At 47.5% G+C, this 27,899-nt stretch overlaps 1 protein-coding gene across 1 annotated transcript; it reads left to right on the top strand.

Moving 5' to 3' along the window:
- On the top strand, window positions 1-27,899 carry LOC146351045 (uncharacterized). The gene is made up of 5 exons (XM_084841984.1): window positions 1-227; window positions 1,151-1,249; window positions 9,769-9,899; window positions 10,815-10,886; window positions 26,638-27,899. The coding sequence occupies exons 1-5, from the start codon at window positions 195-197 to the stop codon at window positions 26,681-26,683; spliced, it is 381 nt and encodes a 126-aa protein (XP_084698110.1). The 5' UTR covers window positions 1-194; the 3' UTR covers window positions 26,684-27,899.

The raw sequence follows: 27,899 nt of genomic DNA, 5'->3' as shown, positions 1-27,899 counted from the left end.
GGGCACAGCACAGCTAGGCTTTGTTAACAGGGCTGAATGATTACAGCTGGGCTCTGGTGAGAAAGTGCAAAGCCGTGAAATGCAAAAATGTGCATTTCACACATGAGAATATGCTCATTCACAAAATGTGCATTTTCGCTCATGCAAAGACATGTGCATTTTTGTGATTGCCATTTTGTTTGTTTTTTAAAAAAATGGTGACTGCAGAGCTTGACGAGGCTGCTGAGGTGAGTGCAGGCTGCTCACCGAGTGTGGGAGAGCTCGAGTGTGGTCTAGGGACTGGCGAGCAGGGGCACAGGCTGGGCAGGCATCCAGAGAACCCGGACGGGGTGAGTTTGCACATCCCTAGATTGGTCCAGAAGCTGCAGCTGGTGCAGAATGCAGCATGCAGAACGCTAAGTGGAGCACATGACCATGAACATACTAAACCTGTGTTAAAGCAACTGTGTTGGCTTTAGGGATGTACGAAAGTCACTTACCTTTCTGCGGATTATGTTGATGGTGGGGGGGTAGGCGTTCCGTCCCTCCCCCCAGAATCCTCGATGGGGGGGGAAGGTGATCTGTTCCTCCCCCCCAGAATCCTCGCCGGCCAGCTGTGCTCTGCGGCAGCTCCGCGGAGCAGCCGTCCAGGCCCAGCCAGGCCAGAGCTGTCCGCAGCTGGATTTCGGGCTGTGGAGGGCTCTGGGGGGGGGGAAACAAAACCGCGTATGCAAATGGCGGCGGCTATGGCCGCCGCCATTTGCGTTCCTTATTTTTGGCCATCTTAGTCTATGTAAATATTTACGTAGACTATGACGGCGAAAATAAAGGGGAATGCAAATAGCATAGCGGGTGCTATTTGCATCCCTTTTTGAGTCACCGTTTTAGCCTACGTAAATCTTTACGTAGGCTAAAACGTCGAATCAAAAAGGGATGCAAATAGCGCCCGCTACGCTATTTGCATTCCCCTCTATTTTCGCCTTCATAGTCTACGTAAATATTTACGTAGACTAAGACAGCCGAAAATAAGGAACGCAAATGGTGGCAGCTGTAGCCGCCGCCATTTGCATACGCGGTTTGTTTGTTTTTTTTAACCCAGCCATGATAGGCTATGCAAATCTTTATGTAGCCTATCACATCAGGGTTTTGTTTTTGTTTTTTTACAACACAGCAAATGGCGGCGGTGGCAGCCAGTCGGAAGACTAGCCACTGCAGCCGCAGCCACCGCAGCTGCCGCTGGAGCCGCCGCCGCCCGGAAGAACCAACCCAGGTAAGTCTCATCCCGGGGGGGATCCGTGGGGGGGCGGGGGGCAGGCTGTTCCACTACGGAGTTCGGAGGGCCGAATGCACTGGCATTCGGCCTCACCGAGATCCATGGGGGAATTCTCTGACATCCCTAACTGGCTTCCTACTAGCTACTGAGCCAAGCACAAGGTCTTGCTTTTGGCATATAAAGGCCTGAACCTAGCAGATCCCTTCCCCAATACTGACCTGTGCGAGCATTATCATCATCAGAGGAGGTCTTGCTGCCTGCAGCACAATCTGCAAATTGCTGTAACAAGGAAGCGTCCTTCTTAGGGATGGCGGAGAATTTCTCCCCGAAACTTCGGGGGGCCGAGCGCCAACGTGTTCGGCCCCCCAAACAAGTTTCGGGGAGAAATCCTCCGCACCCCCCCACCCCCTGCACCCCCCCGGGACGGGACTTAACTTCACCGAATGTCCCTCCCGGTGGCTGGTCTGGCCGGCAGTTCGGCGGGTGTTCGAGCAAGGCGGGAGCGGCAGCTGGTCTTTCGACCGGCTGCCGCCGCTGCCATTGCAATGAAAGGGGGGGGGGAAAACTCCCCCTGATAGGCTATGTGACGATTCACGTAGCCTATCACGGCTAGATTTGCAAAGTCAGCCGTGATAGGCTACGTGAATCGTCACGTAGCCTATCACGGGTGACTTAAAAAAAAAAAAAGCGCGTACGCGAATGGCGGCCCCCATAGGGAGCCGCCATTCCCGTTCCTTATTTGGTCGCTGTAGTCTACGTAAATGTTTATGTAGACTACGGCGAAAATAAGGGCAACACTATGTGCAGCTAGTTCAGCTGCACATAGCACAAAGAGTACTGGGCCAAACTGTCTGAAATTTGACAGGTGGGATCCCCTCCATGTCAGCAGAGAGTTTCCCATGTTTCATATATTTATCATGAAAACTGAAAAACGTTATGGCCATTTGTGTTTGATGAAGTCAATGAAAGAACACCCAAACTGAGTGGTCCAGATATCCAAATCTCACTTCGGATCTGGAACCAAGTAGAAGTGGAGGGGGTCCAAATTGGTCCAAGTCAAAGTGGGGCTGATTAAGTGGGTCCGGTGGCATCCAAGCGGATTGGGGGGTCCATGCACAGCCCTAATATGAATCTAATAAATAAATAAATAAATAAATAAATAAATAGTAACTTCATACAAAATGTACTAGGGATTCAGTGTTTTGTGATCTTGTATATATGTGCAAAAATAAAGAGGAAATTTGCACTCCCATTTTAATATGGGCATGGGGAGAAGTAGGATAGGTAGGGATTGTGCACATCTATGCATTTCTATATAGGGATGGCAGAGAATTCCGTAGGGATGGCGGGGAATTTCTCCACGAGTCTCCAGGAGGCCGAATGCCAATGCATTCGGACCCCCGAAATTGGTGGTGAAATTCTCTGCCACCCCCCCCATCGCCACACCCCTGGGATGGGACTTACCTCCTTCGAATGTCCCTCTCAGCGGTGGGTCTTGGCGGCATTTCGGCGGGGGCGGCGGCCGGTCTTCCGGCCGGTCTTCCACCATTACAAAGTAAAGTAAAAGAAAAAACCAACAACATGTGATAGGCTACGTAACGATTTGCGTAGCCTATCACAGCTAGATTTTCAAAGTCAGCCATGATAGGCTACGTAAATCATTACGTAGCCTATCACGGCTGACTTTGAAAAAAAAAAAAAAAAGCACGTACGCCCATGGGCGCCGCCATTTGCATTCCTTATTTGGGCAGGGGTAGTCTACGTAAAGATTGTCAAGGGCTCCTTTGAGGCCTCTCTCAGTCTAATCCAGTAGCCAAGTCCAGACACAGACAAAGGGATTCCTTTCAAAGCTTTATTCTTCTTTTACAACTCAACAACTCTACAGGTAGCAACTAGATCTGAGCAGCAGAGTACCTATGCCCTAAGTTGAAACAGTTGGTCCCCGTTTGAAAGGGAATTACTGGCAGACCCCTGAACTTAAGGACTAGGGAGAGTCCCTCCCCTTTTCCCTTGGATCCTCTGGGTGCAGCCGTTGTTTGCGCGCGAACCGGGCACTGTGCCTCCTTTCCGTGCCCTCCATCTGGCGCCGCTCTCTGTGTCTGCGTCGCGCATCCACCAAGTCTGCTATCTCTGCTCAGTCACTCCCTGGACTAGGGGTGTCAGAGAATTTCTCGCCAAAACTTTGGGGGGCCGAGTGCCAACGTATTCAGCCCCCCGAAGTAGTTTCAGGGAGAAATTCTCCACCCCCCCACCCCCCCGGGATGGGACTCACCTTTCCCGAATGTCGCTCCCGGTGGCGGGTCACAGCGGCGGTTCGGCAGGGCTTCGACAGGGGCGGGGACGGCAGCCGGTCTTTCGACTGGCTGCCACCACCGCCATTCCAAGAAAAGTAAAAAAAAAAAATGCCCCCGTGATAGGCTACATGACAATTAATGTAGCCTATCACAGCTGACTTTGCAGATCTAGCCATGATAGGCTACGTAAATCGTCACGTAGCCTATCATGGGGGCGTTTTTGTTTTTACTTTTTATTTCGCAGCCGGGCGAGGCGAGGCACCTCCTCCCCGGCCTGAATTTCGGCCGGGCGAGGCGAGGTGCCTCCCCCCCAAGCCTAAATTTTGGGGGGAGAAGCGAAGCGCCTCCCCCCCACCGCAAAGCAAGCTGCGAGACGAGGTAAGTGCCTTTCGAGCACTCCTTCCTGGACTGCTTTCTAATCTAGGAATGCTGGTGGGAGGAATCTCCGTCAGCTGTGGGCCCTGGGAAAGAGGAGTGCGCTCCTCTCCCAGGAGCGACTGCTCTTCCTCAGAATCAGAACTACTCTCGGATTCTATGGGCTCAGTGTCCACCCTGACAAAGATTTACGTAGACTACGGCGAAAATAAGGGCAACGCTGCTTATTTGGGCAGCAGTAGTTTACAGAAAGATTTACGTAGACTACAGCGAAAATAAGGGCAATGCCCATGGGCGCCGCCATTTGTGTATGCACTTTTTTTTTTCAAAGTCACCCGTGATAGGCTACATAAATATTTACGTAGCCTATCACTGCTGACTGAAAATCTAGCCGTGATAGGCTACGTAAATCATTACATAGCCTATCACGTTTTTTTTTTTACATTACTTTTTTTATTTCGTGGCCGGGGAGACGGGGCGCTCCCCCCCGGCCTGAATTTCGGCAGTGAGGGATGGGGCGCCTCCCCCCCGGCCTGAATTTCGGCTGGGAGGGGTGGGGCGCCTCCCCCCGCCAAGAACCTCGGGGGGGAAACCGAAGCGCCTCCCCCCACCGCAAAGCAAGCTGCGGGACCAGGTAAGGGACTTTCGTCCATCCTTAGAATTCCACCACGGATCTCGGTGAGGCCAAATGCCAGTGCATTTGGCCCCCTGAACTCTGTGGTGGAACGGCCTGCCACCCCCCACCCCCCCACGGATCCCCCCTGGGACGAGACTTACCTGGGGCGGCGGTTCCAGCGGCAGCTGCGGCGGCGGCGGCTGGTCTTCTAACTGGCTGCCGCCGCCGCCATTTGCAGTCTTGTGTAAAAAAAACCCAAAAATGACGTGATAGGCTACATAAAGATTTACGTAGCCTATCATGACTGGCTTTTATAAAAAAAACAACCCGCGTACGCAAATGGCGGCGGCTATGGCTGCCGCCATTTGCGTTCCTTATTTTTGGCCATCTTAGTCTATTTAAATATTTACGTAGACTATGACGGCAAAAATAAAGGGGAATGCAAATAGCATAGCGGGCACTATTTGCGTCCCTTTTTGATTCGCCGTTTTAGCCTACGTAAATATTTACGTAGGCTAAAATGGTGAATCAAAAAGGGACACAAATAGCACCTGCTACACTATTTGCATTCCCCTTTATTTTTGCCGTCATAGTCTACATAAATATTTATGTAGATTAAGATGGCCAAAAATACGGAACGCAAATGGCGGCGGCCGTAGCACCCACCATTTGCGCACGCGGGTTTTTTTTTTCCCCAGAGCCCTCCGCGGCTGGAAATCCGGCTGTGGATGGCTCTGGCCTGGCTGGGCCTGGCCGGCTGCTCCATGGAGCTGCTGCGGAGCACAGCCAGCCGTGGAGGATTCCGGGGGGGAGGAACGGATCGCCTCCCCCACCGTCAAGGATTCCGGGGGGAGGGACAGAACGCCTCCCCCCCACCATCAACATAATCCGCGGAAAGGTAAGTGACTTTTGTACATCCATAATTTATTATGTTGTCTAACTGTTCAGCATTTAACAAGTTAGATGTCCTTAGCCGTAAATTCTGAATAGTACAATGAGAATAAGATAAGACATTATGCTATAATTGAAAAAACAAACAAACCCACAAAATCTCTTTATTGAAAACGAGTTATCAAGATGTCTCTACATACTTTATTAGATATGTATCAATGACAAATATATACTGCTGATAGTCTTATAAATGAATCTGACCCACAAGTTCATTCTTATCTCTGTTGAGATTAGCATATCTCATCAATAATTATGTCTCTGTATATGTATCAGTTCATTAATAATTGTCAAGAGAAGAATTAAATTAGGGTGTCTTGCATTTCTTTTCTCCTCATAGTAAGAATATCCTTTCTAAGTCATTAGTCGAGTCTGTATCATCAAGCTTCTTTCAGGATTTTTCCTTGTACATGGGCATCTTGTGACATCTATAGTTTAAAGGTTGCTTCTCTCCTGGAATAACAATTGAAACACGTCTGCTTCAGATTAGGTTTACATTTTCAGGAGGTTTCCTACTAATACTGGCCATTCTTGAAGGCTTCTTTACTTTTTGCTATTTACATCCTTAAGGACTGGTTCATACATAGGGATGGTGTAGGAACCTGATTCAGTCCGGGAATCCAGCGATCCCGCACCTGCCCGCACCACCAAGCCCCTCTCGCCAAGCCCCTGGCCCTACTTGCCCCCTGCCTGCACTCAGTGAATGGCCTGCACACACCCCAGTGGCCTCATCGAGCTTTGCAGTCACCATTTTTGGAGAAATAAAATGGCAATCGCAAAAATGCACAAATTTGCATACACATGAAAATGTGCATTTTTGCGAATGTGCATATTTGTGTATGTGCAAAAATGTGCATTTTCTGAAAAATGCACATTTTGGCACACACACTAATGTGTGCCTTTGCAAAAATGTGCATTTTATGCATGAGAATATGCGCATTCGCAAAAATGAACATTTTCACACATACAAAAGCATGCAATTTTGCAGTTGCCATTTTATTTTATTTTTAAATGGTGACCGTGGAGCTCGATGAGGCTGCTGGGGTAAGTGCAGGCTGCTCGCCAAGCATGGGAGGGGCTTGAGCGCAGTCCGGGGACCAGTGAGTGGGGACAGGGGCTGGGCGGGCTTACAGAGAACCCAAACAGGGATGAGTTCGCACATCCCTATTCATACATGCTTGATTTCTCCATTTTTTCATACCTAACACTTGATGACTGGCAACCTGGATGTTGAAACAGAGACCATTGAAAAACTTCATTGTGATGTGAGATTATATTTTTGTAATCAAGTTATTTCTTTATTACATTTTATTTCTTTATTTCTTTATTACATTTATATCCCACCTTTTTTCTTCTTGCAAGGAACCCAAAGCAACTTACATGATCCTCCTCCTCTCTATTTTATCCTCACAACAACCCTGTTAGATTAGCTTGAGAGTCAGTGACTGGCCCAAAGTCACCAAGTGAACTTCATGGCCATGTAGGGACTAGAACCCAGATCTTCCGAGTCCCAGTCCAACACTGTAACCACTATACCACACTTAGGGATGTGTGAGCACACCCCAGGTCAGGTTCTCTGGGTGCCCAATAAGCTGCTTTTCTTGCTCACACACCCCCTCTCACCCATTCGTGCCCTCCCAGACTCATCTTAGCGATGTACGAAACTCACTTACCTTTTCACAGAATCTTTTGCGGTGGGGAGGGAGGCGCTCCATTGCTCCCCCCAGAATCCTCAACCGGGGGGAGGCAGTCCAGTCCTCCCCCCTGGAATCCTCGACGGCGGGCTCCAGGCCATCCGCAACTGGATTTCCGGCCGCGACGGGCTGCTGCGGACGCAAATGGCGGCTGCCGTAGCGGCCACCATTTGCGTCCAGCCAGGCAGTTGTGATAGGCTACGTAAGAATTTACATAGCCTATCATGGCTACCCCCCCAAAAAACACAACCCCACGTACGCAAATGGCGGCGGCTACGGCAGCTGCCGTTTGCATTCCCTATTTTTCGCCGATTTATCTTACATAAATATTTAAGGAGATAAAGCGGTGAAAAAAAGAGGAATGCAAATAGCGTAGTGGGCGCTATTTGCATTCCTTTATTTTTCATCATTCTAGCCTACATAAATATTTACGTATTTACCTGGCCGGCAGCTCCATGGAGGATTCCAGGGGGGAGGAACGGATCGCCTCCCCCCGCCGCAGACTTGGGTAGGTGGGGTTCGTACACCCCTGCTGTGGACTGGGAAATGCACTAGCCTAGATGGGGGGCAGGGGGTTTACATCTGATTCTGGATGGGATACCCCTGAAGGGCCAGGTCCATGCTCTGGGAGTGCTTCTGCATTTAGCACTGGAAGTGCAGGTGGCATCAGCTGTCAGGAGTTCTTTCTACCACTTTAGGCTGGTTTGGCAGCTGCGGCATCTAGACAAAGCTGACCTAGCTACAGTGACACACATGCCTTGGTAATGTCCAAGTTAGATTACTCTAATATACTCTATGTGGAGCTGCCCTTGAAGATGATTCAAAAACTGCAGCTGTCGAAGCTAGGCATTCAGATCATATTACTCTTATTCTGTATTGTTTCCTTGGGCTGCCTGTCCATTTCCTGGCCCAATTTAAGGTACTGATTGTGGCCTCCAAAGCCCTGAATGGTGTAGGAACATGTTATCTGAAGGATTGACTACACCTTTATGAGCTTGCCCAAGCATTAAGATCAGAGTCAGATGCCCTACTTTCTGGCCCACCAGCAGAAGCCGTTAGGCTGGCGGGTACCAGACAGGACATTCTGAGTGGTGGCCCCATACCTTTGGAGCTCCCTCCCTAAGGAGACACTTATGACCTCATCACTTCTGGCTTTTAAAAACAAAACAAAACTAAAGGCTCATTTTTTGAGTCTGCATTTGGTGCTTAAAAACATTAGCAGCAGCTGCTGTGGCTGTGTGGGTGTTTAACTGTAACGTCCTTGAAATATTGTAAGCTGCCTTGTGAGGGAAATGTGTCATGAAAGGCATAATAATAATAATAATAATAATAATAATAATAATAATAATAGATTGCCTGTGAACTCTTGTGCAAGAGGTAGTAGAAGATTTCTGTCAGTGCAGCACCACAATATGATCTGGAGTTTCATTACAGTGTTAAAAACAGTGAATAAGGAAACTAGGGATGTCAGAGAATTCTGCGACGGACTCCAGTGAGGCTGGATTCTAAAGAATCCCCCAGAATCTGTGGCGGAACGGCCTTGCTCCCCACCACCCTGTGGAATCCCCCTGGGACGGAGCTTACCTGGCGGCGGATGCGGCTCCGGCAGCAGTGGCTCTGGCTGCGGCTGCAGCGGCAGCAGCTCCTCCAGCTGGTCTCTTGGCTGCTGCCAGGCTGCTACGGCCACAACTAGCACACTAGTGGCCGCCATTCGCATAGCTGCTTTAGCATGATAGGCTACGTAAATACTTAAGTAGCCTAACACGGCAAAGAGCAGGGGCACAAATGGTGGCTGCTACGCCATTTGTGCCCCTGCTCTTTGCCGTGATAGGCTATGTAAGTATTCACATAGCCTATCATGAAAAAGGCAGCCACACAAATGGCATAGTGGCCGCCATTTGCAGCCGCAGCAGCCCGGCCGCAGCTGGAATTCCCACTGCGGCTGGCCGTGGCTGGCGGCTCTGCGGAGTCACTGCAGAGCGAAGCCGGCTAGGGAGGATTCCGGGGGGGGGAGCACCTCTCCCCCACCATGGATGGCCTCAGCGGAACCAGGTAAGTGTTTCATACAACCCTAAAGGAAACGGAAACTATGACATATAGACTTTAGTGCTCCATCAATATCTTGAGAATGAGCTTGTGCAAAGTCTCTTATAAGACTTTTCTGAAACATGGGAATTCCTTTGGATTTGGGGTCATAGAATCATAGAATAGTAGGGTTGGAAGGGACGTACAAGGCCATGGAGTCCAACCCCCTGCTCAATGCAGGAATCCAAGTCAGAGCATCCCTGACAAATGGCTGTCCAGCCTCGTCTATTTGCGTTGCCCTTATTTTCTCCGTAGTCTATGTAAATCTTTACGTAGACTACCCATGCCCAAACAAGGAACGCAAATGGCGGCGCCCATGGGCGCCGCCATTTGTGTACGTGCTTTTTCTTTTTTTTTCAAAGTCAGCCGTGATAGGCTACAGAAAGATTTACGTAGCCTATCACGGCTGACTTTGAAAATCTAGCCATGATAGGCTACGTAAATCGTTACGTAGCCTATCACATGTGTGGGGTTTTTTTTACAATTTACTTTTTTATTTCGCAGCCGGGGAGACGGGGTGCTTCCCCCCTGGCCAGAATTTCGGCCAAGAGGGGCGGGGCGCCTCCCCACCTGCCAAGAATTTCGGGGGGAGAACTGGAGCGCCTCCCCCCCACCGAAAACAGCTGCGGGACCAGGTAAGGGACTTTCGTCCATCCTTAGACCTTAGTGATCATTGTTCTGAGTTGATTAAAATCAGCTTTCCTAAAATCCAGGGTACGCGTTTGACTACACTCAGCTTTTGCTTCCCTTAGAACCAAGAACTCAAGTACAACATGGTCACTTTCCCCCGGAGTTCCTGTAACTGCTACTTCATCCACTAAGTCATCTCTGTTGGTTAGGATCAAGTCAAGGATAGCCGATCCTCTAGTTCCTTCCTCTACTTTCTGTAGGAGGAAGTTATCCACCACACAAGTCAGAAATTTCCTGGAGGGGCCAGGTTTTGCAGAATTTGTCTCCCAACAAATATCAGGGGCAATTGAAGTCCCCCATTACTACTACATCATGCTTCCTTAAAACATTGGCTATTTGCTTTTCAAAAGTTTCATCCTTGTGTTCTCCTTGATTGGGTGGCCAGTAGTAGACTCCGACCACCAGGTTCCTTTTATTCTTTGCTCCATTTATTTCAAATAATAAATTTCAGATGCTCTCGATGGGGCTACCAAGCTCCTCCTCCAGTATTTCTGTGCAGAGATATGTATTTTTCACATACAGTGCAACCCCACCTCCCTTTCTGTTCCTCCTGTTCTTTTTGAACAAGTTATATCCTTCAATTGCTGTATTCCAGTCATGAGAGTCATCCCACCAAGTCTCAGTTATACCTATCAGGTCATAATTTCACTCTTGTATTAAGAGTTCAAGTTCGTTCTGTTTGTTTCCTATACTCTGGGCATTAGTATATAGACATCGAAGACCATATGCTTCATAGTCTGGCTTTCTTCCTACATGTGCCTGAAGAATATTATTAGGTGCTATCAGAGCTGTTCTCTCCATTGCAGTGCATGCGGCTACATCCATTGTTACCCCCAACGTTACATCTCCCTTCCCCATAGGATTCAGTTTAAAGCCCTCCTGATGAAGTTCTTCATGCTGTGGCCAAACACATTCTTCCCATCCTTTGTGAGGTGAGGGTCATTTTTCTCATGCAGTGCACTTCTGCTATGCCAAGTGCAGAAGCTTTCTGGTAACAGAGGTTATCTCTAGCAGAAGGGAACCTATGGATCCAGCCCATTAATTTTAAGTACTGTTTCAGCAGCAGGGAATTCTTTTATTTATTTATTTTCATCACAGCAACTGAGTTATCAGATATCTATAACCTGATCAGAAACAAAGTCACCAAGATATGTAAAAGAGATAGCATGTTTTCAGTACATGTAAAACTTCAGGTAATCCAAAGCTGCCCCAAGGATATATCTGCAGCCAGCTCCTTTGGACTGAAGTACAGGTTGCCATTAATCTTCATCACCGTGGCTCTGTGGGCACTATAAACCACTGACTGATTTCAGCAGTACACCTGATAGATAAGCAGGACTTGAATTACTGCTTAGCACTGCTTACTTTTATTTCATAATGTATGCAAACTTGACAGAATCACCAGGCAAAACAAAGGGAGAAGACGTGTGATGAAAGACGAGAACTAAAGCATCTATCACTCAGACGAATACAGCTTGCAATTAATGAAAACTAAATGCTGAATGTAATATGTAGGAGTTAGAATTCTGTAATATGTAGAAGGTGGTAGAATTCTGACCTGTTCAACTTCAGGCTGCAGGTGAGAGATCATATATTTGAATTCTCCATGTAAAATGCTCTCAGTACAGTACTACACCCAAGAGAAGGCTTCAGTACACCTCTGTCATGTGCTCCATACATCTCTCTCTCTCTCTCTCTCTCTCTCTCTCTCACACACACACACACACACACATACACACAGAACTCTACCACCATAGTCTACTTGAGTCTTTTTCTTTGTGTTGCATAAATCAACTAACTCTAAGGTTGCCTTCCTGATGTTACACAGGTTCCCTTTAATCCCTGGTTTGTACAAAGAAATTGTTCAGCTTTTTGTGCTTTATGTATTTTATTTGCCCATTGCCTCGAGCATTCATTGAGTGGAGGGGTGATCCAAACTTATTCTAAATAAATAAAATAAAATGTATGTTGTGGGAGCTGCTGTAATATGGCTCTTTCCTGTGCCATGCATGTAATGTCAGAAGCCCTTGGTCATGTGGGTGGAGAGACCATGCTACAGTTCTTTCCAATCCCAGAATTGTGTTGTCCCATGTAACCAATCAATACAAAGGCCAAAAACATAATGGACACAAAACTTCCCATACATGCAGATCTGTTTCTAGAACAAATTTCAGTTTTGAGACCCATATAATCATGCAAATAATCATGCTGGAAATTAGAAAAGAAAATACAAAAATGACAATCAATCCAACTGGCTGGAGACTTCAGTATTTTTTTTTTTAATGTGTTCAACCTTATCTTTAAGAGATGGCATTAGATGTGAAGATTTGAATAGTCTGCAGAATGTTCTAAAATAGGAAAAAGAGTAATGATTGGCTACTGATATGTGTACCCAACCTCCATCTTTCATAGTGCAATCAAAATCTATATTCCTTATCTCATTAGGTCTTTGTTAACCTTTCCTAGCATTGCATTTTGTTCTTCACCTGGTCCATTTAGGCAGAATGATCAGATAAACTGCTTAGAATTTCGTAATTTTTTTAAAAAAAATTCTAAATGAGAATATAACATAAAATTGTCCTTTAGCAGAAAGCTGACAAAGACCACTTAGCCAATTCTCTGACATTTTTTTTTCTTTCAAGTACCTGTTACAGGTAACTAATTCCAGAGACTGAAATAACAATGTGGGTCTCAATAGTGAAGAAAATGAGCTGGAAATAGCAGAACAATCACATAACGTAAACCATAAGAGTATTTGAATGTGCAACCTACAGAAAATGGTTTGTGACTTCTTCAGGGCAGAAAGACTGCAGTTCAAACAAAGAAGGTTAATATTCAAATACCTGCAACTAAACGATGTCAGAGGTACCAGAAAGTAGAGGTAATGCATTCGGGATGGCAGGTTATCATGGAATGTCTAGCGAGATTAGATGATGAACTTATTTCCTCTTTCCTCCCTAATTAGATTGGGGTTAGCTGTACCAGCTTTGTTCATACCAGACAATTAAGCAATAATTTCACCTGTGCCTCTGAGCCATTCATGAATTTGCTTGCTCATCACAAAACAGTGTTTGGTTTTCTTCCAGACTTTGTCAGATTCCATTGTAATGTCATTCAACAAATTCCAGTTTTAAATTTATCTTAACAGGAGGTTTTGTCCCCATCATTAGAAAAGGTATCACATTATCTTCCTTAGAATTTGGCGTGGAAGAGCAGGGTGTGTGTGTGTGGGGGGGGGGACGCAGCAGCAAGCAAGTTATAAAAGTTTTTGGATCATTACATTCACTTACAATGAAAGCACACAAACACAAAGAGCTGTATCATAAAATTAATTGTATCTTTTTGAATACTAGAAGAGTACAAAAAATGTTTCTAGGGCATTTTGTTAGTTCTCTATAGAAAGTCACAGAGGTTCATCACATGGGAGCAGAAATCTACATCAATACTAGGGTTTTCTCCATCCGGTTTCATCGCAGGATTAGATTGGGCTCCGTTACACAGTTGTTTCTATCTCATTATATTCCATTCCTAACTAGGGATGGCGGAGAATTTCTCCCCGAATCTTCGGGGGGCCGAGCGCCAACGCATTTGGCCCCCCGAAATTGGTGGTGAAATTCTCCGCCACCCCCCCGCCACCCACCCGGGATAGGACTTACCGTAGCCGAATGTCCCTCCCGGAGGCGGGTCCCGGCGGCGGTTTGACGGGCTTTCGGTGGGGGCGGGGGCGGCAGCCGGTCTTTCGACTGGCTGCCACCGCCGCCATTACAGCTGAAGTAAAAAACAACAACAACCCCGTGATAGGCTACGTAACGATTAACGTAGCCTATCATGGCTAGATCTCCAAAGTCAGCCATGATAGGCTACGTTAATCATTACATAGCCTATCACAGGTGACTTTGGGAAAGAAAAAAAAGCGTGTACGCAAATGGAAGCCCCCATGGGGCGCCGCCATTTGCGTTCCTTATTTGGTCCCAGTAGTCTACGTAAAGATTTACGTAGACTATGGCGAAAATAAGGGCAACGCAAATAGCCCTTATCTTTACTTAGACTACCGGGACCATAAACTACTTTTATAGTTCGCGGCTGGGGAGATGGGGTGCTTCTCCCCAGCCTGAATTTCGGCCAGGTGAGGCGGGAAGCCTCCCCCCCAGCCTGAATTTCGGCCGGGCAAGGCGGGACGGCTCCCCCCCCTCACCTGAACTTCGGGGGGAGAAGCGAAGCGCATCTCCCCCACCGCGAAGCAAGCTGCGAGACCAGGTAAGTGACTTTCATACATCCCTATTCCTAACCTTTTCACAGGGTGGCTACTTTTCCATGAAAAGCCATTACATACACTGAGGGCACTGCAAGATTTCCTCCCTGGTTCCTGCCCCTTTCCCTCCCCTCACAGATTACTGGTGGTTTGGTTGTGATTGACACGCAGTGCAGATGGACAGCAACCTCGACCAAAGTGCCCGAATCCCACCCCCGCAGGCACTGGTTTCCTGGCAAACTGCTGGAATGCTGGTATGCCGGCCATTCTGTGTTGGGAGCAAAAGTTGGTGCATTGCATTTAGTCACAGCATGGTGGCAAGCTGGCAGGTCAGTATTCCGACATGCCCACCACCCCAATGTCACTGCCATCACCCTTACTAGGGATGTTGAAGAATTCCGCCACAGACTTCAGTGAGGCTGGATTCTAAAGAATCCAGCCCCCTGGAATCCGTGGTGGAATGGCCTCACAACCCCGCCACCCCCATCCAACCCCCCCCCGGCATGGCCCTACCTGGCAGCAGCTCTGGCGGCAGCTCCGGCGGCAGCTCCGGCGGTGGCTCAAGGTCATCTTCTGAGCTGCTGTGGCCGCAAATGGCGGCCGTCATAGTGGCTGCCATTTGTGTCCCTGCTGTCGCCGTGATAGGCTACATAAATATATACGTAGCTTATCACTGCCTAGCGTAGGGATGCAAATGGCACCCCCTATGCAGGATGCCATTTGCTGCAGCCTCAGCAGCCCAGCAGTGGATGGGAGCCCTGCTGTGGATCGGCCCAGCCAGTGGCTTCACAGACTGGGTGTGAAGCGGAGCCAGCCGGGCAGGATTCCAGGGGGAGGACCGGATCGCCTCCCCCCCCCCACGGAACCCAGCAGAGGCAGATAAGTGGGGTTTCATACACCTCTAGTCATGACTGCACTCCCAACAACCTCAAACAAAGAGGGTTTTTCACGCAACAGAAGAAATACATGGGGAGGCCATGGCACTTCTGTTGTGCAGGTTGAAAAAATACTGCATTTCTTCTATTTGGGGATAATGTGTGATAGGCAGGGGAAAATGGCGGGAAAATCACTGGAGGATTATGATGTTGTGTAATGGACCCACAAACTTCCATGAGTGGCTAATCATGAATGTGTGATAAATTGCAGGTGTAGAGATGCCCACACATGAATAAATGTTTTCACCATGCTGTGATCAGTTTTAAAATCTGCATGGCTGACATTTTGGCAAGCACTCTCCAGAGGCCTAATGGGAACTGATAACTCTGTTCTATCCTGGTGTGTGTGTGTGTATGTGTGTGTGTGAGTGAGTGAGCGAGTGTGTATCCTGAACAACTCACTTTCATTTTAAACATTTTAACTAGAGAAGGGACCCAGCTTTGCACAAGTTAGAAAAGCCCATGGTTTAGAATAGCCCTTTGATACAGTTAAGCCTTTAAGCAAACTTATGCAGCTGTGAAAGTTGGACACATTGTACTCACCCTGAGTGAAACTATGCCCTCTAGCAGTCCTAGGCACAGCCCCTGGCATGGTGTGCCCCTATAGCCCCCTGAGGGAGGGTTTTTTCCAATCCATTCACCTAACATGGATGTCCTACAGCAGGGGGGATGGGACAGGCATATAACTCTGTCCATCAGCCTACTTCTCCCATGGCTTCCAACTGTATGGACTGGAATGCTATATACTGGTTAGGGAAGTCTGCCTCTACTGGCTGAATATATTACTGTAGATGTTATTTCAACCACATGGACACATTTACATTAATTTAAATGAATTAATGCATTTTAGAAACAAAATGACCCCAAGGCATACACCCCTAGGGTCCCCTTAGTAAGCATGTCAAGTTTCAGGTGTCTAGGTTCCACAAACTATAGGACAGACAGACAGACAATTAATAAATTAATAACAAACTAGCCACTGTAAAAGTGGAAACTGAAACAAAATGTTGCAGTGTGGAGTGCTACTGTTCAGGATTCCAGCCATACCATTCAATCTCCCCTCCCCCAACAGTTATCTTTCTTTGGACACTGAGCATGCTCAGGTCTCATGGAGCTCCTTGGGTTCTTCCCTGCTCCTTTAGAGGGTCCCCCCTCAAAAAAGTTTTTTTTTGTACTTTTGTAAACCTTGGCAACCAGCAAGCCTGCTTGTGGATGATGCCATTTTGGCTACATATGCAATGACATTCAAACCCTGAACAGAGGGAACAGGTGGGGCCCTGTAACAAAATGAAACATCTATATCCCTGGTGAGGATTTGTTACCTGAGTTTGTGGATAAGGGGGTGGGGAGGGTTTGTCTCAAAGACAGGGCTCCCTGCTCTAACTTGTATCTTACTTTGTGTACATTTTTTTTAAAGCAGTTTTGGATATTTAAACTGAGAATGAGCCTTCTCTCTGTAATTCAGTGCTTGGTTTGGCCTGAAAGGGGGTCTGAGGGAGCAATATAAGTAGCCCTATCTTTGGCCTGCAATATTAACAATGGACTACATTGAAGGGCTGATGTAAGCTACTCTTAGCACAGCCCTCCAACATGCAATAGGAGTATAACAGAGAACTACACTGCAGTGTTGTCATATACTACTCTCTCACCCAACTTTCCCTGTAGGGATAAAAGAAACAGACAACAATACTTAGTTGTTGTAAGCTACTCTGTAGGGGTGCACGAAAGTCACTTACCTGGTCTCGCAGCTTGCTTCACGGTGGGGGGGAGGCGCTTCGCTGCTCCCCCCGAAGTTCAGGCCAGGGGGGAGGCTTCCCACCTCGCCCGGCCGAAATTCAGGCCGGGGAGGAGGTGCCTCGCCTCGCCCGGCCGCGAAATAAAAAGTTAAAAACAAAACAAAACCACCCCCGTGATAGGCTACGTGATGATTTACGTAGCCTATCACGGCTAGATCTGCAAAGTCAGCCATGATAGGCTACGTTAATCGTCACGTAGCCTATCACGGGTGACTTAAAAAAAAAAAAGCGCGTACGCAAATGGAGGCCCCCATAGGGAGCCGCCATTCGCGTTCCTTATTTGGTCACTGTAGTCTACGTAAATCTTTACGTAGACTACGGCGAAAATAAGGGCAATGCAAATAGCGTTGCCCTTATTTTCGCCGTAGTCCACATAATCTTTACGTAGACTACAGCAACCAAATAAGGAATTTGAATGGCGGCTCCCTATGGGGGCCACCATTAGCCGTACGTGTTTTTGTTTTTTTTTAAGTCACCCATGATAGGCTACGTGACGATTTACGTAGCCTATCACTGCTGACTTTGCAAATCTAGCCATGATAGGCTACGTTAATCGTCACATAGCCTATCACGGGGGCGTTTTTTTTTTTTTTACTTTTCTTGGAATGGCGGCGGCGGCAGCCGGTCGAAAGACCGGCTGCCGCCCCTGCCCCTGTCGAAGCCCTGCCGAACTGCCGCTGCGACCCACCACCGGGAACGACATTCGGGAAAGGTAAGTCCCATCCCGGGGCGGGGGGCAGGGGGCGGGGGGGCGGAGAATTTCTCCCCGAAACTACTTCGGGGGGCTGAATACATTGGCACTCAGCCCCCTGAAGTTTCAGGGAGAAATTCTCCCCCATCCCTACTACTCTGTCAGCTTCAGCTCAATCTCCAATAGCATTCAAAAGCTCTGGAAAACACTGCAGGGTTGTTACAAAACACACAGAGCTAGACTTGAAGTGTTCAGTGTGAACTATACTACGGGGCTGTTTAGGGATATACGGACTGTGTAAAATCCACTCTGTCTGTGTTTCTCAGATTGTCAGGCACCTTTCATTCCATCATCCATCCCCAGATGGATGCGAATATATATTTTTTGTCATGTGGAAAAACACAGAAATAATTATGTTAAGTATTTACATAATTTACCTCACTATGTAACATTTCATAGAATATTATGGGTTGGAAGTAGGGATGTACGAAAGTCACTTACCTTTTTGACGGGGTGATTCGCGGTGGGGGGGAGGCGCTCCGCACGTCCCCCCAAAATCCTGATCCGGCTGGCTCCGCTCCGTGGAGATTCCACGGAGCCACTGGCCAGGGCTGCCCACAGCCAGACATCCGGCTGCTGGGCAGCCTTCCGAAAAAAAAAAACAGCATACACAAATAGCGGCAGCTACAGCGGCTGCCATTTGTGTTCCCTTTTTTTCGTTGTTTTAGCCTACGTAAATATTTACGTAAGCTATTTAGGGATGGCCGTGAATTTCTCCACGAATCTTGGGGAGGCTGAATGCCAACGCATTCGGCCCCCCGAAATTGTTGGTGAAATTCTCCGCCACCCCCCCGCCACCCCCCAGGATGGGACTTACCTCATGCGAATGTCCCTCTCGGCGGCGGGTCCCAGCGGCGTTTCGGCAGCGTTTCGTCACGGGCAGGGGCGGCAGCCGGTCTTCTGACCGGCTGCTGCCACCGCCATTACAAAATAAAGAGAAAAAAAAAACACCCGTGATAGGCTACGTAACGATTAACGTAGCCTATCACGGCTAGATTTCCAAAGTCAGCTGGCGAAAAAAAGGGGAACGCAAATAATGCCCACTACGCTATTTGCGTTCCCTTTTTTTCACCTTAATAGCTTACGTAAATATTTACATAGGCTAAAACAGCGGAAAAAAGGGAATGCAAATGGCAGCTGCCGTAGCCGCCATTTGCGTACGCTGATTTATTTATTTGTTTAGCTTGCCGTGATAGGCTACGTAAGTATTTACATAGTCTATCACAGCAAAGGCAGCTACGCAAATGGCGCGGTGGCTGCCATTTGTGTGGCTGCCTTTGCCGTGATAGGCTACATAAATACTTACATAGCCTATCACAGCAGCCTGGCCAGATGCAAATGGTGGCCACTAAGGTGGCCGCCATTTGAGTCCGCTATAGCCGGCCGAGAGACCAGCTGCCACCGCCACTGCCGCCGCCACTTCCGGAGCCACCACCACCGGAACATCCACCCCAGGTAAGCTTCATCCCGGGGGGGATTCCGCGGGGGTGGGGCGGGGGGGAGGCCATTCCGCCATGGGTTTCAGGGGGCCGAATGCCAGTGCATTCAGCCTCACTGAAACTTGTGGCGGAATTCTCCACCATCCCTAGTTGAAAGGGGCCTACAAGGCCATGGAGTCCAACCCCCAATACATTTAGTGTATTGTCCCCCATTCCATTCAACGTTTCCTCAGCAGAAACTCATGTATTTGTCTATGGATTTATTTATATGGGTAAATTTCAGGAAAGTAAAAAAATCATCCAAAAGTCCACGGACTCCATGTGGCCTGAGGGGGTCACTCCACAGCGGATTCTGCAGGCCAGATTCTTTGAAATCTGAGCTCATTTTAATCCATCTCGAATTTCTCCAGCATCCCTAGCTGTCATAAGTCACTCTCTGCTAGCCACATCTCTCCCAACCTTGGAACAATGAACTTTAATTGCTTTGGAATTTGTATTAGCAGGTTAAAATGTTTCACACAAAATAAGAACTGGGTTAGAAAGACCAGGAATTATTTTCTTTGCTGCTGCCTTTTGGGGTTTGGAGGGGCACTATTCTAGTTATATTAACATCTTTGATTTGTCCATTCTATGGGCAGATCTCACTTCAGTACTTGGAGACATTTAAAAATAGCTTCTTGGTGTGAACTAGGAAATGGCCTATTCAAACAATGCAATGATTCTCTCTGCACTTTTTATATCTATGCATCACTTCCTCCATTTTTCAGTCACTCCAATTCCACTTTTTCTCCCTCCTGGTTTCTGCACACCCCACTCCCCCCAAACAGACAGCATTGTGTGTCCATGAGTATGTATGCTCCATCTTGGCTTCTTCCTTTTGGGAGGAAATTCCTCCCCTTAAATCCCCCCCAATCTGATACCTCCCCTTTGTGAGTATCTGTTGCTGGTTTGGCTATGTAAGGGTGGGCACTCTCCCCTGATGACTGGAAATACAGAATAAGATGGTAAGAATTCTCCACCAAATCCTCATTAAGCAGAAAATACATTTGCTGGTTTTCTAGGAGTCAGTATTTCTCTTTTCTTTTCTTTTTTCTTTCTTTCTTTCTTTCTTTCTTTCTTTCTTTCTTTCTTTCTTTCTTTCAAGAATGAATGCTTATGCAAACAAGTCCTTAAACTGGAATAGATTCCATTTCAGGGTCTCAACAACCCCCTTTACATCATCAGAAAAGAACCCTGAACTCATGTTCTTTTCCTCCTAGCTTTCCTTGATGAACCAGCTTAGGTTTCTAGAATGAGAACTACCAGTAATGTAAATGTCACAACTTTTCTTCGAAGTGCCATCCACCATCCTAATCTCTTTTATAGCCATGAAATTATTTGCTAATGTTAAATAGGTTTCCCCAAGTGTATCCTAAGTCCATTTGTTCTTGTCCTGTCCTTGCTGACTCAAAATGAATAAGTAGTCCCTTTCCTCTTTATAATTTTCATTTATGTACCTGTAGACAGGTATAGTTGCTCTTCTCCAAATTCAATATGACTACTCATCTTTATCTCTCTCCGCAGACTCCTTTTCCCAAAGCCTCTATCATTTTTTTGCTGCTCTCTTCCCAGTTTTATCCAATTTGTCTTGTTCACTTAAAAAAAGAAGTGGTATGCCATATCCAAGTGCCGTATTTTTACAAAGGCCTAATAATAAGCAGAGACACTGATCTGAAGTGCCAAAACTATTTAGAATAAAATGGAGGTTGAATTTCTTGCATGCCTTTGATCCATCCAAGACAAGTATTGACTGGCTCTTCCTTTTAATGTTAGCTGCAAGAGTTGGTCATCAGATGCAAATTCCAAAAAGGAATATCTGTTGCCGCATGGTGCTGCGCTGAACCAGCACCCCAGGCACCCTTGAGTCATTGCAATACTGCTTGCTGCTAGCCCAAATGGACTAGTGGGTTTAGTTCAGGGTCATGGCCCTACCAGCCACTGGACTCTGACACCAGCTGTCTCAGGAAGACCAGGAGTATAACCTATAAGAGTAGAGAACCCTGATTAAGACTCCAACAGTGAACCTGAGCCTCACTGCCAGGGTCTCTTGAACTAGGGCCTCTTGGCCTACGATCCCCAGAGACAACACCACCAAGACAGGTTCCCCTGATGAACTGGGGCCTACACCAGGGGCCTAATGCCTAATGATCACCAGTGCTGGCAATACACAAAATCTCACTGACAGATGATAAAATGCTGACCTCCAGGTCAAAAGATTACCTCTTTAAGAATCTCCACCTTTTGAAAAGGGGCATGGAAACTGGGAGGGATAGTCTGGACCAAGAGGGATAAAAGGCCTCACTTGAGCACCATTTCTTGATGGAGTGGTCTGCTTAGAGCAGGTCCAACCAACATCAGGAATTCTGGAAGAGAGCCAGTGTGGTTTAGTGGCGAGAGTGTTGGGCTGGGAGCTGGGAGATACGGGTTCTAGACTAGTCCCCACTCAGCAATGGAAGCTCACTGGGTGACTTAGGGCCAGTCACAGACTCTCAGCCCAACTCACCTCACAGGGTTGCTGTTGTGAGGATAAAAAGGAGAGGAGGAGGATCATGTATGCTGCCTTGGGTACCTTGAAAGAGGAAAAAGGCAGGATATAAATGCAATTAATAAACGAATGAATGAATAAATAAATAGTTGTAGTCCAAAACATCTGGAGAGCACCAGGTTAGGGAGGGTTGGCTTAGAGTCATCTATAGTCTTGCAACTCCATCTTGATTCTATCTGCCACCTGCAAACCAGCCTCAGGCATCTGTCATACCCCAGAGCAGGGGTCCCCAATCTTGTTGGACCCATGGGCACAGTTGAGAATTTGAGGAACTGCTTTGGGCAACACCACAAAATTGCTCCTACAGAGGTTGTGACTAGTCACATAATTGCTGTGGAGGCCTGGCTAGTCAAAAGTCAAGTAATTTACCCAAGAAACTGAATACAAACAGAGGAAGAGTCTGAACTGCAAACCTAACCTACATATTTGACCCCAGAGAGACTAGAAGGGGGGAGAAACAGCAAGGTAAAGAGATGTGTGCATGGGATAAATAGTGAGGCTATAGGATGGGAAGGAGGAGGAGATAGCAAGGCAAAGGGGCAGAGGGGAGAGAAGGAGCAAGGCTAGGGGCTAGAAAGTAAGGGGAAGAAAAGGGTTAGGGACAGGGAAGGGAGAAAAATAACAAAGAAAGGGATTGGGCAGAAATACTGAGGCTAAAGTCTGAGAGGAAAGAGAGGGGGGAGGGAGAGATCTGTGTGAGTAGAAGAAAATTGGGTGGGGCCAGGAAGCAACTCTTTCTTTCTCTTCTTGTCTGCCAAACAGCTGATCAGTGGCAGTTTCAGGAAAAGGAAGGAGAACCTGTTGTCCTAACATTTTTCAAAGTATGTATCTACATACATACATACATACGTATGTACGTATCTGTCTATCTGTCTATCTGTCTATCTGTCTATCTATATACACATACATACATACATACATACACTCACACACACATATATATACACATACATATACACACACATGTATATGTATGTGTGTGTGTGTGTGTATATATGTATGTATATATATATATATATATATGTATGTGTGTGTATATACACACACACACACACACACACACACATATATATATATATATATATATATATATATATATATATTTGAAGGGGGCAAGGTGTGGAGAGCTTCATGGTTACTGTGGGAGGTCCCCCACATTGGGCACCCCTGCCTCAGCAGATCCCACTTGTGGTAAGTATAGAACAACAGGTGGCACAGCCCAAATCAGCCAACCCAACACTAATTGGTCCCTTCCTATTCTGATGAGGTACTTTTGCCCAATCTTTTATTTAGTATTGAAGTCGCAGTGGAAACTAGTGTGTAGTCACAGTCCTAAGTTATGTACATCATTCAGCTTCCAAATACATGAGGGGTGGGGTGTTCACTCAAAACCCCTCACATGTTGAAGGAACACATGGGGGTTCACAGCAGCACACTACGTAACTCTGCCCCACAAATCCTCTGGTGAGCCAGCTGCATCTTCTGCTGGCCGCATGTCCAACAACTATGAGAAGGGTCCCAATATGACATATGTCCTAATGCATATGCATAGATCTCTTCCATGAAAAGGGGTATTCTGAGCCAAATAGGATTCCTCTCACATGGAGAAGCACTATATATGTACATCTGCAAGTCTGTGACAGCCGCATGTGTTCGAGCTTCAGGCCTGGGCATGGGACAGAAATGGCCTTGGTCACTTTAGTGGATGATATTAGGGATGTCAGAGAATTCTGCCACAGACCCCAATGAGGCTGGATTGCAAGAATCTGGCCCCATTGGGGTCCATGACGGAATGGAGCACTCATCACCGTGCCCCTCCGGAATCCATCCACGCTGGCTCCTCCACATGGTGATCCTGCAGAGCTGGCCACCAGCTCTGCAGTGCGGGCATTACGGCCGCCATTCCCGTGCCGTATTGCTGTGCTATATCCAGACGCAAATGACGTCCACTACACCATTTGCATCCCTGTTTTCACATGATAGGCTATGCTATGGATGTCAGAGAATTCCGTCACGGATCTCGGCGAGGCTGAATGCCAGTGCATGCGGACCCCTGAAATCCATGGCAGAACGAAGCCCCCCGCGCCCCCACCCACAAAAGGCACGCAAAATGGAGCACTTACCTGCTGCCATCCGCGCTGACTTGCGAATGGTGTCACGTCTGCAGCCACCAGTCGCTTCCTCATTATAGCCATGATAGGCTACGTAAATATTTACGTAGCCTATCATGGCAAAAAAACAAAAAAAAACAGCGAACGCAAATGGCGGCGGCTACGGCGGCCACCATTTGCATTCCCTTTTTTTTTGCCATTTTAGCCTACGTAAATATTTATGCAGGCTATTATGGCAAAAAAAAGGGGGGGAACGCAAATGGCGGCAGCTATAGCAGCTGCCATTTGCGTCCCTGCAGGCTGCTGAGCAGCCAGATGTCTGACTGTGGGCGGCCCCGGCCAGCGGCTCCACGGAATCTCCGTGGAGCAGAGCCAGATGAGGAGAATTCTGGGGGGAGGGACGGAGCACCTCCCCCCCACCATGAATGTCACCCTTCGAAAAGGTAAGTGACTTTCTTACATCCCTAGGCTACGCAAATTATATTTACATAGATATTTGCATAGCCTATTGCATGAAAAAACAGGGATGCAAATGGCGTAGAGGATGCCATTTGAGTCCAGACTTAGCACAGTGATACAGCACAGCAATGGCGTCCGGCTCTGCAGGATCACTGCAGAGCAGAGCTGGCCTGGATGGATTCTGGGGGCAGGGGCAGATCGCCTCCCCCCCCACGGACCCCCCCACCCAGAACGGGGTAAGTGATCCGCCCATCCCTAGATGATATGAAGAGGGCTTTGGATAGGAGTGAATGATCCTTTCTTGTTCTCCTCCACCTCTCAGTGGCTTTTGATACCATTGACCACAGCATCCTCCTGGACCACCTGGAGAGGTTGGGCATTGGAGACATCGTATTATGGTGGTTTCGGTCCTTCCTCTCCAGCAGGTACCAGAGGGTACCACTGGGAGAGGAGGTGTCAGACCCATGGCCCCTCACGTGTGGGGTGCCACAGGGTTCCATCCTCTCCCCGATGCTATTTAACATCTATGTGAAGCCACTGGGGGCTATCAGCAGGAGGTTTGGGGTTCAGTGTCATCAATATGTGGATGACATGCAGTTCTGCCTCTCATTCAAATCTTCACCAGGGTTGGCCATGGAATCCCTGTCTAAATGTCTGGGGATGGTGAGTAGCTGGATGGGGAGGAATAAGCTGAAGCTGAACCCTGACAAGACTGAGGTACTTTTGGCGGGAGAGAAGAGGAGGTTGGGGGATGTTGACCTGGTATTGAATGGGGTGCGTCTACCCTTGAAAGACCAGGTCTGCAGCCTGGGGGTCATTTTAGACTCCCAGCTGGCCATGGAGGCTCAGGTGTCAGCCGTGAGCTGGACAGCATTGTACCAACTCCATCTGATACAGCGGCTGCGCCCCTACCTTCCTGACCACTTGCTTCAATCGGTAGTACATTCCCTGGTCTCCTTTTTGTCTAGACTACTGTAATATGCTCTATGTGGGGTTACTCTTGAAGACGGTTCAGAAGCTGCAGCTGGTGCAGAACGCCTGATTAAATGCAGCCGCCAGCATGATCACATCACTCCAGTGCTGAAGGAGTTGCACTGGTTACCAGTTGTTTTCTGGGCCAAATTCAAGGAGTTGGTTTTGACCTATATGGTTTCGGCCCAGCCTATCTCAAGGAGCACCTCCAGCAACACCAGATAGGCTGCTTAACAAGATCAGCTTCGGATAGCCTTCTCTCTGTCCCATCAGCCAGGACAGCTAGGCTAGTGAGGATGAGGGAGAGGGCCTTTTCTGTGGTGGCCCCCACTCTGTGGAACTCCCTCCCTGGGGAACTCTGCCATGCCCCCTCTTTAATGAGCTTCTGCCATGCACTGAAAACATGGTTGTTCAGGCAGGCATTTGGGGTGGGGTAGGGTATTTTTAAAAATGTTTTAATGTATAATTTTACTGTTTTAAATTGTACTGTTGTACATCGCCCAGAGTGGCCGGGTGACCAGCCAGATGGGCAATCAAGAAATTTAATAAATAAAATAAATTTCAACACATGAAGGAGTTCAAGTGTGCCCCCTTAGGTGTTGGGAAGCTCAGTGCCATACCCAGTTTAGAACTGGGTTACCACTCTAACTTTTTTTGGTGACTGTATACTGCTAAATAAGAGAAGGGGTGAAATTTAGGGGTGTATGGATTCCCCACCGTCTGTTCCAGTGGGGGATCTGTGGAGGGGAGATGATCCATTCCTCCCCCCCTCCAGAATCCTCCAGAGCGGTACTGCTCGGCTTGGATTCTGGGGGGGGGGACTGGCTTGGGGGCGCTTACCTTCCCTCCTGCCAGCCAGAGCCATTCACCTTCTCCCTGTCCCTGCCAATTGCCTTTTAAAAAAAGTCTTTTTTAAAAAAAAGGTGATCAGGAGGATGTGCCCATAGACTTACACAAATAGAGTCATGAATCTTGCATCTCAGTCTATGTGTCCATAGGCTTATACACAAGATTCATGGCTCAATTTTGCGTATAGGTCTATGTGCACATTCTGCTGCTCTCCATTTTAAACATTTTTTTAAAGGCAATCGGCAGGGACAGGGAGGAGGCGAACGGCTCTGGTTGGAAGAAGCAGCCGAGTGCTGTTCCGCCTCCAGTCCTCCTGGAGCAGAGGTAAGTGGTCCCGACCCAATCTGCCGTGGATTCCTGAGGCTGGATTCCAAAGAATCCAGCCTCATTTGAATCCGCAGCGGATTTCTCTGACATCCCTAGTGAAAATACCTTAGCAGAATAGGTATCAACAAGTAGGGATTGCTGAACAGTAAGTTTTGCTTTCTCCTGCATTCAGATTTTTAAAATCTCCAGTTCTTTCTCCCCCATATAGGAAGAACAGAACAACTTTTGGTAAATTCTTATCAAAAATGAACTGAAATGAAATTCTCAACCATCTGCATGGGCCACGTTCAATGTGTACAGCTAGCTATTCCCAGCACGAGAAGGACCACGATGTACCCACCTGCTAAGAAGCTGTTAATGATGAGGAGCTTGTCAGAAAAAAAGAAAGAGGTGGCAGCACTAATTTTGCACCACAAACATGGTTGAATACACAGCAGTTCAAACCCAGACTTTAAAAAGCAAAGCATACAAAGCATTCGGCCTGGATTGAAAAATCTGTCCTTTTTGGTTTCTCCCACATGCATTTTATTTTAAATTTAAAATGTTTCTTGGCTGTCTTTCATGTTTAAAAGGACCGTTTTAATCTCTTAAAAATAGATTTTTAAATCTCTAGTTCTTTTGGTCCTGAATATGGAGAACTTTACACGTTTTGGTAAATTCTTATCAAAACCGAATTGATATGAAATTCTCACCCATCTCTATCAGCAAGTGTTGAGCTTGGCTGATTTGAAACATGGCAGCAGGGAGAGGCAGGGCTAGGCTACCCAGCACAATCTCCATGAGCCCATCAAATATCAGCTGGATGTCTGATGGGGTTCGTGCGCATCCTCCTTGGACTTACAGCAAAACAGTTGATCACACATTCTTTACATATTGTCAGAAATGAATCTAAGCATGTGGAGATGTCTAGCAGCTCAGATTTAGAATGGGAACAGCAAGAACAGGGGGAGGCTCCCTCCCTAGTGAGCTCAGGTATGGCAAGGCCTTCTTCCCAAGACCTTGAATCACAGATGGCTCAGCCTGAAGGGCCCCCTCTTTCCTCCTCCATGAAACCCCAGGTTTTGGGGGTAGAGGAGAGTGAGGGGCATGACTTGAGGTGTAGCAGCCATTTCGGGGGTCAGACTAAGTGGTCTCATGTTCTTGCTGAGCTAGCATAGTTTGGCAGGAACAGCAATGTAGAGACTTCCCCTGTCAGCAAGCTGAATTGCACAACATAGTCATAATTTTGCTTTTTGCTTATTGCAGACTGCATTCTTGTTCTTAACATAGAATGCCCTGTGACCCATTTCCTGTACCATAAACATCTGTACCAACTGTAAAACTGTAAGAGAAGGGGTGGTGGAGAAAGTCGCCTGTGTGTCACCATCTCTATAAAAGCAATGTGTTAATATGCCTCGGGGCTTCTGGCTCTTTGGAAGTGATTCCAGCCTTAAGCCCGCGCGTTAAATAAAGAAGTACTCATTTTCCTTC

The sequence above is a fragment of the Heloderma suspectum genome, chromosome 3 (assembly GCF_057233095.1).
Source record: "Heloderma suspectum isolate Gila_16-S chromosome 3, 16-S_ref, whole genome shotgun sequence".
Classification (NCBI taxonomy): Eukaryota; Metazoa; Chordata; class Lepidosauria; order Squamata; family Helodermatidae; genus Heloderma; species Heloderma suspectum.
Note: the sequence above shows the minus strand (reverse complement) of the source record. Positions and strands in the feature narration are given on the sequence as shown.

What these genes read in the sequence shown, in the direction of transcription:
- LOC146351045 (XM_084841984.1), top strand. Translation starts at nt 195, where the DNA reads ATGGTGACTGCAGAGCTTGACGAGGCTGCTGAG. An exon ending in AGCTTGACGAGGCTGCTGAG is followed by an intron (nt 228 to 1,150) that starts GTGAGTGCAGGC and finishes TTTACAACACAG; the next exon opens with CAAATGGCGGCGGTGGCAGC. An exon ending in TTCTTCCCATCCTTTGTGAG is followed by an intron (nt 10,887 to 26,637) that starts GTGAGGGTCATT and finishes TCCCCCATATAG; the next exon opens with GAAGAACAGAACAACTTTTG.